Source organism: Octopus sinensis, linkage group LG30, assembly GCF_006345805.1.
Source record: "Octopus sinensis linkage group LG30, ASM634580v1, whole genome shotgun sequence".
NCBI classification, from domain to species: Eukaryota; Metazoa; Mollusca; class Cephalopoda; order Octopoda; family Octopodidae; genus Octopus; species Octopus sinensis.
Window position 1 is genome coordinate 8,671,387 of NC_043026.1, and position 13,396 is coordinate 8,684,782.

The following is a 13,396-nucleotide window of genomic DNA, read 5'->3' on the forward strand; positions in this document are numbered from 1 at the left end:
AATGTATTTTCAAATCCTTTATTCAATGCATTTGTTTATATTTAAATTAATTTGTATTAAATGCGATTTTCAATGACAGTCAAAAATGACCGATATGAGTTTTGTAAGAAGAAAGAAATGTTGGTACATCTAGTATCCACTCTTCAGCATTTCAACCACCCATATCTGGCCTAAATATTCTACCAGTTTTATTTCAAACAGATTAGACACGGCCTCTTACACCTACCCTACAATGTCATTGTGAAAATACACAATCACATCATCAAATCTTCAGAGCTGTGAGTTGATGCATGACAAATTGAAAATAATGTGAATAAACAAACATCACATTCGACAGAATAATCTGAATGGTAAAGGGTTCAGTCACAACTTATAGAGAAGGGTTTACCATGAATATCAGTGGACTTGCTTCTTCCCCTTATGAATATGTTTGTGAGAAGTTGCTATCAAGGCTGTAGTTTCTCTCCTGTATGGATACGTCTGCGTTTAGATAAGCTAGAACTCACAGAGAATGATTTCCCACAGATATCACAGTGATATGGCTTCTCCCCTGTATGAACACGTTTGTGAAAATTTAAGGGACTTCGCTCAGAGAATGATGTACCACAAACCTCACAATGATATGGCTTCTCTCTTGTATGAATACGTGTGTCTAGTCAATGTAGCACTTACGGAGAATGACTTGCTACAACTGTCACAGTGAAATGGCTTCTTCCCTTGTATGAACACATTTACTCTTTTACTTGTTTCAGTCATTTGACTGTGGCCATGCTGGAGCACCGCCTTTACTCGAGCAACTCGACCCAGGGACTTATTCTTTTGTAAGCCCAGTACTTATTCTATCGGTCTCTTTTGCCAAACCACTAAATAACGGGGACATAAACACACCAGCATCGGTTGTCAAGCAATGTTAGGAGAACAAACACAGACACACACACACATATACATATATACGACGGGCGTCTTTCAGTTTCCGTCTACCAAATCCACTCACAAGGCTTTGGTCGGCCCGAGGCTATAGTAGAAGACACTTGCCCAAGGTGCCACGCAGTGGGACTGAACCCGGTACCATGTGGTTGGTAAACAAGCTACTTACCACACAGCCACTCCTGCGCCTGTGATAATATAAAGCGCTTCGGTCAGAGAATGAGATACTACAGACATCACAAGTGATAAGGCTTCTCTCTTGTATGAATACGTTTGTGATAAGTTATACCACTACGATGCGTGAATGATTTACCACAGATGTCGCAATGAAATGGCTTCTCTCCTGTATGAATACGTATGTGAGTAGTCAAAATGCTTTGGTCGGAGAATGATGTACCACAGACATCACAGTGATAAGGCTTCTCTCCTGTATGAAGACGTTTGTGTGTAGTCAAGTTATTATTTTGAGAGAATGATTTACCACAGATGTCACAGTGATAAGGCTTCTCTCCTGTATGAAGACGTTTGTGTGTAGTCAAGTTATTATTTTGAGAGAATGATTTACCACAGATTTCACAGTGATAAGGCTTCTCTCCTGTATGAAGACGTTTGTGTGTAGTCAAGTCATTTTTCTGAGAGAATGGTTTACCACAAATGTTACACTGATGTGGCTTCTTCCCTGTATGAATACGTTTGTGAGAATCTAGGTTACTCCACCGAGAGAATGATTTACCACAGACATCACAGTCATAAGGCTTCTCTCCTGTATGAATACGTTTGTGTAAAGTTAAGTTACTACTTGCAGAGAATGATTTACCACAGATACTACAGGAATATGGTTTCTCTCCTGTATGAACACGTTTGTGAGAATCTAAAAAACTCCACCAAGAGAATGATTTACCACAGACGTCACAATGAAATGGCTTCTTCCCTGTATGAACACATTTGTGCATATTCAAGTGACCCTTTTGAGAGGACTTTTTACAGACATCACAGTTATGTGACAATTTTTGTCCCCCTTTTTCTTTATCTTCTGGAAAAGTCAGATCCTTTGGTTTCTCACTCTTTTCCATTATTTTTCTTTGAAAATCACAAAAAATATATATATATATATATATATGTTTTCTTCTTTGTACTTCTATAGTCTTTTGTTTGCAAGTATTTCGACTGCTGTATTTCTGTCCAGTGTTACCTTTGTCCCAAAACTCGTTAGTAAATTTATCCAAGTTTAATTTGCAAAGAGACACATCTTGTAGACACTCCAGCCAGTGATGTCCAGAAGATTTGCTAATAACACATTTCAGAGTAAATATATCAGAGGAATTCCACCATAGATTTATAGAAACAATCTTATATATCTGTTCTGTACAATATTTTCATTTTGGTCTTTGAAAGATGATAAATAATGAGAATGTTTCTTCAGTTATGCCAATGTCATCTGATATTCTGAAAGAATAAAGAAACAACAGTGTAAGATATAGAGGCTACTTAAAAAAATACAGATTCAACATTTCCATAGAGATAAACTCTAGAAACAAACATTTAACTGAACAACAGAACTATTCACTTTATTAAAATTTAGATCAGAAAATTTTGTGTGAAGCTAACAGATTTTAAACTCTATAGACACACTCACCTTTATATATATACACACATACATACATGTGCGTGTGTGTGTGTATATATATATATACATACATACACACACATATACATAAATATACAGTACAAAGTAATATATATAAAATAGTAAAAAGTGAAAAAACTACAGAAGGCTTGTTTTAGAAGGTTAAAAAATATATATTTGAGTCATTATGTCTGAAGAATGTTATAAATTTTTTTCATACAATGACATAGTTTTTGAAGAAAGACCGGTTTCGCGTTCAGCTTTTCAAATTTCTTACACTGTTATGTTTTCTCACCTATATATATATATATATATATACATATACATATATGTGAAGGTGCAATTGTCCAATGGTTAGGGCGGTGGACACTCAGTGGTAGGATCGCAGTTTCGATTCCCAGACCGGGTGTTGTGAGTGTTTATTGAGCAAAAAATACGAGGCTCCAGTAAGGGGTGGTGGTGGTGAACCCTGCCGTACACTTTCACCAAAACATTCTCTCACTCTTTCTTACTGTTTCTGTTGTAACTGTATTTCAAAGGACCAGCCTTGTCACACTGAATCTCCCCGAGGTACACGTCTGTGGAGTACTCAGCCACTTGCACATTAATTTCACGAGTAGGCTTTTCTGTTGATCGGATCAACTGGAACCCTCATCGTCGTAACCGATAGAGTGCCATGATACAGTAGAACCTCGCAGTACAAGCTGGCAGAAACGTTAGCACGTCGGGCGAAATGCTTAGCGGTATTTCGTCTGCCGTTACGTTCTGAGTTCAAATTCTGCCGAGGTCGACTTTGCCTTTCATCCTTTCGGGGTCAATAAATTAAGTACCAGTTATGCACAGGGTTGATGTAATCAACTTAATACCTATGTCTGTCCTTGTTTGTCTCCCCTGTGTTTGCCCCTCGTGGGCAATAAAGAAATATGTTGCCATGGAGAAAGCCCAGAACACTATCACCAATTTAGGAGGAGCTCAAAATGCTTATTGTTCTTATGAATTGTCACATTGATAGTCATACATCTATATGAATAGATACACATTTAGTTAACACCAGAAGTACCGAGCGGTCATTTTTCACCAATTCTGCTTATTACTTTTTAATTTCTACAACTGTATTGAATGTGCAATCATGAACATCATTTCATATGTGTATGAATATATATTTTTTGCATGTAAATAAATGATAAAAGAATGTATTTTCAAATCCTTTATTCAATGCATTTGCTGATATTTAAAATAAATTGTATTAAATAAAGATTTTCAATTACACTTAAAAATGACCGCTATGGTCTTTGTAAAAAGTAAGGAATGTGTACTTCAGCATTTAAACCACCCGTATTTGATCTAATACTCTACCTATTTTATGTTCAAACTGGCCAGAGTCTTACACCTACCCTACAATGTCATTCTGAAAATAAACAATCACATTATCAAAACTCGAGAGTTATGAGACAAATTGAAAATAATTATCATCACTGTCGTTTAATGTCCACTTTCTATGCTGGAAGACAGAGGACTGGCGAGCCAGAAGGCTGCACCAGGCTCCAATCTGATCAGGCAAAGTTTCTACAGCTGGATGCCCTTCCTGACGCCAACCTCTCCATGAGTGTAGTGGGTGCTTTTTACGTGCCACCGGCACATAAACATTACATTCAGCAGAATAATCTGCATGAGAAAGGGTTAACTGACCACTTACAGAGAACGATTTAGCACAAATATCAGTGGGATTGCTTCTTCCCCTGATGAACACGTTTGTGAGAAGTTAAGCTGCCATGTTGAGTAAATGACCTTCCACAGATATCACAAGAATATGGCTTCTCTTCTGTATGAATACGTTTATGAGTAGTTAAGTGGCCACTTTGAGAGAATGATTTACCACAGATTTCACAGTGAAATGGTGTCTCTCCTGTATGAATACGTTTGTGTAAAGTCAAATAAATTTTTTGAGAGAATAATTTACCACAAATATCACAAGAATATGGTGTTTCTCCTGTATGAATACGTTTATGGGTCATTAGGTAACTACTGGTAGAGAAAGATTTGTTACAGACATCACAGTGATATGGCTTCTCTCCTGTATGGAAACGTTAAACCAGTATTGCCAGAGAGTGATTTACCGAAGATGCTACAGGAATACGGTATCTTATCGTGGCCGTTTGCCAGCCTCGTCTGGCACCTGTGCCAGTGGCACATAAAAAGCATCCACTACACTCACGGAGTGGTTGGCGTTAGGAAGGGCATCCAGCTGTAGAAACATTGCCAGATCAGACTGGGCCTGGTGCAACCTTCTGGCTTCCCAGACCCCAGCATGGAAAGCAGACGCTAAACAATGATGATGATGATTGAGTGAATGATTTACTACAGATGTTACACTGATATGGCTTCTCTCCTGTATGAATGTGTTTGTGAGATTTTAAATCCCCTCGGTGAGAGAATGATTTACCACAGACATCACAACGATAAGGCTTCTCTCCTGTATGAAGACGTTTGTGTACAGTCAAGTCATTACTTCGAGAGAATGATTTACCACAGATTTCACAATGAAATGGTTTCTCCCCTGTATGAACACGTATGTGTAAATTTAAAGCACTTCGATTAGAGAATGATTTACTACAGATGTTACACTGATATGGCTTCTCTCCTGTATGAATGTGTTTGTGAGAATTGAAGGCACTTTTGTTAGAGAATGATGTACCACAGACATCACAGTGAAAGGGCTTCTCTCCTGTATGAATACGTTTGTGTAAGAGCAATTCGGAACTTGTACAGAATGATTTACCACAGATATCACAGTGGTATGGCTTCTCTCCTGTATGGAAACGTTTATGGGTAGCTAAGTTGCAAAGGTGAAAGAATGATTTACCACAGATGTCACAGTGAAATGGTTTCACCCTGTATGAACACGTATGTGTGAATTTAACCCTTTAGCATTCAAACCGGCCAAAATATTTAACCTGTTTTACATTGAAACTGACCAGATCTCACCTCTCACCTCAGCCCTACCATGTCATTCTAAAACTAAAAAACCACATCACTGAAATCTCTAAACTACAAGATAATGCAGCATTAATTCAAAACAATATAAATAAACAAACATCACATTTGAGAGAATAATCTGAACACTAAAGGGTTAAAGTACCTAGGTTACAGGATGTATTAGGAATGTATTAGACATCATAATGATAGGTCTTCCGTTCAGTATGAATAGATTTGTGGCTATTTAGGGGACTACTCTCAGAGAAAGATTGGCCAAAGATATTGCAGTATTATGGACCCTCCCCTGTATGAATACATCTATGAGAATTTAAAACACTCCTCCGATAGAATGATTTACTACAGACGTTACACTGATATGGCTTCTCTCCTGTATGAACACGTTTGTGACGTTTTAAAATACTTTGGTGAGAGAATGATGTACCGCAGATATCACAGTGATAAGGCTTCTCTCCTGTATGAGTACGTTTGTGGGTAATCAAGTTACTACTTTGAGGGAATGATTTACCACAGATGTCACAGTGAAATGGCTTCTCCCCTGTATGGAGACGCTTGTGTGTAGTCAAGCTACTGGCTGAAAAGAATGATTTACCACAGATATCACAGTGATATGGTTTCTCTCCTGTATGGAAACGTTTGTGAATAAGTAAGCTGTTATGTCGAGAGAATGATTTACCACAGATATCACAATAATATGGTGTCTCTCCAGTATGAATACGTTTGTGGTTATTTAGGGTATTATTTTCAGAGAAAGATTTACCACAGATGTTGCAGTGATATGGCTTCTCTCCTGTATGGATACGTTTATGAGAAGTTAAAGCACTCCTCTGAGAGAATGATTTATTACAAATGTTACACTGATACGGCTTCTCTCCTGTATGAATACGTTTGTGACGATTTAAAACACTTCGATCAGAAAATGATGCACCGCAGACATCACAGTGATATGGCTTCTCTCCTGTATGAATACGTTTGTGTAGAGTCAGGTTATATTTTCGAGGGAAGGAGTTACCACAAATGTCACAGTGAAATGGCTTCTCCCCTGTATGAACACGTATGTGATAATTTAAGGTACTTTGGTCAGAGAATGATTTACTACAGACATCACAATGATAGGGCTTCTCCCCTGTATGAATACGTTTGTGCTTATTTAAGTAACCCTTTTGAGAGAAGGACTTTTTACAGACATCACAGTCATATGACAATTTTCTTCCTTTTTCTCTTTCTTCAGGGGAAAAATGAATGGATTTATGAGAAGTTAAAGTACCACGTTGAGAGAATGATTTACTACAGACATTACACTGATATGGCTTCTCTCCTGTATGAACACGTTTGTGACAATTTAAAGCACTTCGGTGAGAAAATGATTTACCACAAATATCACAGTGATACGGCTTCTCTCCCGTATGGGTGGGTTTGTGTTCAGTTAAGTCATTACTTCGACAGAATGATTTACCACAGATTCCACAGTGAAAGGGCTTCTCTCCTCTATGAATACGTTTGTGCATATTCAAGTTACCCTTTCGAGAGAAAGACTTTTTACACACATCACAGTCATGTGACAATTTTTGTCTCTCTTTTTTGCTATCTTCTGGAAAAATATGTTCCTTTAGATTCTCACTCTTTTCCATTATTTTTCTTCTGAAATCACAATATATAATCTTTTTTCACCTTTTTGCTTTTATAGTCTTTTGTTTACATATATTTCGACTGCTGTATTTCAGTCCAGTGTTACCTTTGTCCCAAAGCTCTCTAGTAAATTTATTCAAGTTTAATTCTTATACAGACTCATCTTGTAGACACTCCAGCCAGTGATGTCCAGAAGGTTTGCTAATAACACATTTCAGAGTAAATATATCAGAGGAATTCCACCATAGATTTATAGAAACAATCTTATATATCTGTTCTGTACAATATTTCCATTTTGGTCTTTAAGAGATGATAAATAATGAGAATGTATCTTCAGTTATACCAATGTCATCTGATATTCTGAAATAATAAAGAAACAACAGTGTAAGATATTGAGGCTACTTTAAAAATACAGATTCAACATTTCCCTAGAAAACAACAGAACTTTAAATTTATTAAAATTTACATCAGAAAATCCAGAGTGAAGCTGACATATTTCTGAACTCCAGTTACACACTCACACACACATATATATATAGTCAATAAAACATAGATCACAAAAGCACACTCTAAGGAATGGAGCAGTAATTATTAAAAGAAAAATTTAAATTCTGGTCCCAGAATTACCAAAGGCTTCATCTACATCAGAGCACCAGCTTCGTGGACAGCTTATCAGACTATACAAAACACGGATATGAGGAAACGGTCCAATTGGATCTTTTCGTCTGTTGGCTAGGTTTATCCGGGTCTTTCAGGGATTTTGGTTTCATCCTATGGTCCATTACCGTGTTTATACGTTAGGCCTCAAATGTTGATATCTGACACACTGCGGCTACCTATTGCTTTGATTCATCTGGCTCCCCTAACCAGGCCCTTTTTACCCTGGTTAGAGCATCTGCCTTGTTTGTCTCTGAAGGCGCAAAGACCACATTCAGCTTCAGGCCGAACTCGCCAGCCAGCTCCCCTAGAATCCCTAGGCGGCACTAAGGCTGTATTTGGTCCTTCAGTTATTTCTTCTACCTGAAATGACATGCATAAGATCTGGTCATCAAATCTAAGTAGAGACTTCAAACTTGAAATCTTCAAAGCCACAGTCGAACCAATTCTACTATATGGAGAGATGTATTAATTGGCTTCTTACCACGTGGACATGAAGAAATCTTCATGTCCACGTGGTAAGAAGTTTAAACTTTTTTTTTGTCTTTGTATAAGTCTGATGACAAAAGGGGATTGTACCTGCAACTGGAAGGACCAGCCTTATCCCAGGGTATCACAATAACTCAGAGCTTCGTTATGGGTGTCTTTAGAGTTCTCAGCCACTTGCACATTAATTTCAAGAGCAGGCGTTCAGTTGATCGGGGTTCATACCACCTGACAGGAAAAGGGGACCACCACAACTGCAGGGCTGCTGTTATAACTCCTTTCAGTTCCTGCCTAGGTCTTTGCCATGATGACCCTGGACAGGGCATGAAATCATCTGCTTGCTTCCCAGCAGTTAGGGTTAAAGCCAAAGGGGTCAACTACTGACAGGGTCCTGGATCTTTGTGCACTCATTGAATGCAAGTGGAGCTTCCAAACTGAAAGGTGGGGTGGAACTAGATCTTTGTAGAAAATGTATGTCTGTGACTAGTTACCTAACAGCTCACAATTTCTTCTCTTTAACTCCATAAAGAGAAAAAATTATTGGAAATAGTCATTACTCATTTTGCCCCACGAGGAGATTTCACGATTGATTACAAGAAGTTTATCAGCCAAGCAAATGGCCTTCCCTGAATGCATTGAAAACATTATAACAGAATCACTATTTCAGGAAATTATCATTGTTCTCTTTGAGTGTGTAGAAAGAGAAATTTGGCAGAGGCAAGAAAAGGTGAAATTGTCTCTTCAAATTATCCAGAATTACATTTGAAAACAAAGACTCAAACACATCAATATCTATCCTTCGACATCTTAAAGATCAGAAATGCAAAAAGCTATTCAAGTATCGAATTCAAATGAAAGAGAATCAGAGAAAAATTGCAAATGATGTGAAATTAATGAATATCGAATAAATAGAAAAACTCACTGCTTCCACAAATTCAAAAATACATCAAACCTGGTTCGGTTACCTACAGAGATTCCTGGGTGTCTTACAAAAGATATACAAACATTGGGTTATCAACATTACAGGATAAACCACAAAGAAAATTTTGTTGACACCAAATATGCACACGCAAAACATCGAACGCTTTTGGCGGGATTTAAAAGAATGGGTGAAAAGGCCAGGTATTCGTTCAAACTATCTACACCAGTACCTGGCCAGGTAATCATTTATCTCTGCTACAGGAAAGAAAAACAACTAAGATGATAACATACAAAAAAAGTTGAAAAAAAATTTCTGGTGAAATCGAGGAAGCACCCCACCCCATCTTAAGAGTGGTCCCGGTGCACGCACTCGCGCTAGCTAGTCGTGACTAGTCAATCCTACAACGACTACCTAGCAAAGTAAATAAAATACCAAAACACAAAGTAAGGATCGACTAGTCGTGATTAGCTAGAGCGAGTGCGCGCACCGGGACCACCCATCCCTGCGTTTTCCATAGTAAAAAATGCACTTGCGATATATAAGGAGGTTGAGGGCGATTTTTCGTTCTGAGTTGAGACTTATAAAGAAACTTGTTCGCTGGTTTCCATGACGAGGGGTCGCCTTGTCAAGTGCGTGTTTCTTGTACTGTTTGACGACCGGTCGACCTTAAATAATCGGTTTTGGAAGTTGAGGAGAAATTTGTTGAAAATAAAACGGTGACTGGCCACCTCACTCTTACGGACTCAATTTCAGGAATAACAACTACGAAGACCATAAATATTTATTCATAAATAGAAAATAATGAGGCAATGCTTACAATAAAATTACTCATTTTGCCCCGCTTACTTATTTTGCTCCCGTCCATATATCAAGAAACAAATATTCGGTGAATCATAATACAGGAATGGATTCTCAACATTTCTGTGGTTGGAGTGTACTTGAGGACATTTCTCCAACTAAAACCCACAAGAAACTAACATGCAATCAATAGAAAGCGCAAGAAGAGATGAGAAATTACTCATTTTGCCCCGCTTAATAATTTCGTCCCCCTCCTTTGATCAAGAAACAAATATTCGGTGAATTATAATAAAGCATTGGTTTCTCAGCATTTCTGTGGTTGGAGTTTAATTTAAGAACATTTCTCCACCTAAAACACACAACAAACAAACTTAAAGAAACGATGGAGAGAGTAGAAGGTTGCCGCCATAGCTAGAAATAGCAGCCAAATGTGGAACAAAATCTGATTCACAAAGTATTAAAAGATTAAATGCTTTCGTTGTTTAATACTTACAGAAATGTCTTTATAAAGGATGGTGTTGTTGTTGTTGCTATGTCAGGTGGTAGAGAAATCTATTATAAATGCGTTTCGGAGTTAATTAAGAGAAATTCTAAAATCAGGCAAATTTGTCAAAATGTAATGAATGGAGGTGGAAGAACGTTTAGTGCGCATGCGTAAAAATATACTGATTTCACATTTTGGCACAAGGCCAGCATGGGAGGTGGGGGGTGAGGAGAGGATTTTCGGAAAATTCACAAGATCCAATTTTTCCGTCATAATTTTCGGGACAAATTGATATATATTTATTATTCTTTTTACGGAATCCCAAGTTTTTGATTACGGAGGATCCGATTCAGAAAAAAAAAAAAAAAATTCAAAAATTGCAATCCCCCACCTCTAAATTTTTCAGCGGGGTTTGGGTCGGAATTTCTCATTTAAAAAATTTTTAATTAAAATTTGAATCTGTGTTTATTTTTTTCCCCCCACGTAGATTGAAAAAAAAAGTCGAAAAACCCCCCCACAATTTTTATGTGAATTACTTTCTCATATTTCTGCGGGAAATTACTCTGAGAGAAATCTTTGCAGAAAGGTGAGTAGATTGATAATAACATTTCTTTCGTTATATTATTTGTCATATTTGGCTGTTATTTCTAGCATGTGGATAGCCTGCTTGAAGGCCAAGGCCGTAGAATTGGGAGGGGAGGGTATATATATATTTACTCTTTACTCTCTTTTACTTGTTTCCGTCATTTGACTGCGGCCATGCTGGAGCACCGCTTTTAAGTCAAGCAAATCGATCCCTGGACTTATTCTATTGGTCTCTTTTGCCGATCCGCTAAGTTATGGGGACGTAAACATGCCAGCATCGGCGGGGGAGGGGGACAGACACAGAAACACACACATATATATATACATATATATATGTATAAACATATATATATATCCACATGGCCGCAGCTCTGAGCTGAAACTAGAAAAAGAAAAAAAATATATATGCCTGAGAGACTTACATGGTGTGGATGTGGGTTTCTTTAAAACTAAACTGGATCTCTTCTTGTTGGGGGTCCCAGATGAACCTACCTCATGACAGGAGACTCGGATGCGGGCAGCAGTATCGAACTCCCTTGTTGATCAAGTGCCACGTATCAGAGGTGGATTCACAAATTAGTGTAGCTCATTCAGCGGTGGTGCCCCAGCATGGCCGCGGCCTAAAACATTTTTAAGGATATATATATATATATACATACATACATATATATATATATACACATTATGGCTGCCCCTTCGTTATCAAGTATGGCCATTGCACGAAGCTTAACTGTTATTGGTGCTGTGATCGAATGTGACTTTTTAGCCCAGCTAAAGATCTACAATGTCTTGTACAAAATTGGCAACTAAAACCTTTACTAACAACACTATTCCTATTATTATTAGTATCATCATTGGTAATACAACCAATAATACCATCAACAATAATACCGTTATTATTATTTCTATTAACATTGCCATTGTTATTAACACGACTATGACTATTATTATTAATATTAGTCTGATTATTATAATTGTATGAGGGGTTGGAATTAGCAAGATTAATGCTGGAACTCCCGGGTGAAGAACCTTTATTCAGCATCTTGGTATTGTGAGAAGATATAATTTGCGAAAGATTTCTAGTGTTAGAGAAATCGGTTCTAACTGTGGGAATTGATAATAGAATAATATCTAGAATTTTGGGGAAAGTTCCTAGCAACACCTACACGGAACTGCAAGGGAAGGTTCGATTTAATCTGTTTTCCGAAAGGGATTACGAAACAGATACTATTCTTAGTGACTTTTGAAGGTAGGGGGAAAATTTCTGGGTTGGAAATTTGGAGTTAAATAGCGCTTACCTCTCCTGGTCCGCAAAGAATTTATATTACGTATTGGGCTGCTTACACTATTAGAATTAAAATCACTATTCCTATTATAGTCTTGTTGCTGAGAGAGGCTCGCTTTCTTTCCTGATGAGAAGATTGCATCATGCACCATTTATTCCTTTGGAATAAAACCATGTTGTCTTCAAAACATATGTCGAAAGTAAAGAAATTTTAACATCTTTGTTCAACTCCATTCATTTATTTATTCATATATAACACACAAATTTCTGCACATGAACCCGGAGTTTCTACCATTGGATAGGTCGCTTCAACCGTGTTTCTGACGTGAATTTGCAACACTGGTATCAGTTCATCGAATTTTCCATGTTGACGGTAAACATAGGATAATTCATTCACCTATCGATACATATACATATATATACATACATATATGAGGGGCGTTCAATAAGTAATGCCCCTGACCCACTTCCCATAGCAGTAGAGCAACAAAACTTGGCACAGTTATTAGTCTTTTTCTACATAGGAACCACCCAGAGTTACGCATTTCTCCCATCGTTTGATGCGGCTCTGGAGACCGTTTTTGTAGAAGAACCCAGCTTGGTCCTCCAACCTCAACGTAACTTCAGAAATCAAGGCTGCATCATCTGGGAAACGCTTTCCTTTCAAAAACAACTTCATGATTGGGAAGAGGTGAAAATCAGAGGGTGCAAGGTCAGGAAAGTAGGGGGGATGGGGAGGAGTTCATAGCCATACGCCTGTGCTTCTGATCTGGCGACAAGCAAGTTGTGGACCGGAGCGTTGTCCTGCAGGGGGAAGATGCCTTTGCTGATCTTGCCCCACCTCTTGATTTTGATAACTTCTCTTAATTTCCTCAAAAGTGAAGCATAATAGGCTCCTGCAATTGTGGTACCCTTTGCCAGGAAATCTGTCATCACTACTCCGTCCTGGTCCCAGAAGACTGTGAGCATGACCTTGCCAGCAGAGGGCTGCACCCTTGCCTT

The 13,396-nt window shown here is 38.0% G+C and overlaps 2 protein-coding genes across 2 annotated transcripts in view; both read right to left on the minus strand.

The window, feature by feature from the left end:
- Window positions 1–1,002: 1,002 nt before the first annotated feature.
- LOC115226767 (zinc finger protein 32-like) lies at window positions 1,003–2,336 on the minus strand. Its single transcript, XM_036515317.1, has 2 exons — window positions 1,846–2,336; window positions 1,003–1,425 (listed from the first exon to the last, which is right to left on the minus strand). The coding sequence occupies exons 1-2, from the start codon at window positions 1,998–2,000 to the stop codon at window positions 1,164–1,166; spliced, it is 417 nt and encodes a 138-aa protein (XP_036371210.1). The 5' UTR covers window positions 2,001–2,336; the 3' UTR covers window positions 1,003–1,163.
- LOC115226706 (zinc finger protein 91-like) overlaps window positions 2,156–13,396 on the minus strand; it is a 59,757-nt gene continuing 48,516 nt past the window's right edge. Inside the window, exons 9-10 of the mRNA XM_036515121.1 lie at window positions 5,007–5,081; window positions 2,156–2,214 (exon numbers count right to left, since the gene is read on the minus strand). Coding sequence (XP_036371014.1) covers window positions 2,156–2,214; window positions 5,007–5,081 — 134 coding nt within the window. The remainder of the gene's footprint in view (window positions 2,215–5,006; window positions 5,082–13,396) is intronic.

Excerpts from the sequence above, each read along its gene's own strand:
- LOC115226767 (XM_036515317.1), bottom strand. The coding sequence starts at position 2,000 with ATGGAAAAGAGTGAGAAACCAAAGGATCTGACTTTTCCAGAAGATAAA. Across the intron at positions 1,426-1,845 it reads CATACAGGGAAGAAGCCATT|TCACTGTGACATCTGTGGTA; the intron begins TCATTGTGACGT and ends AGAGAAGCCTTA.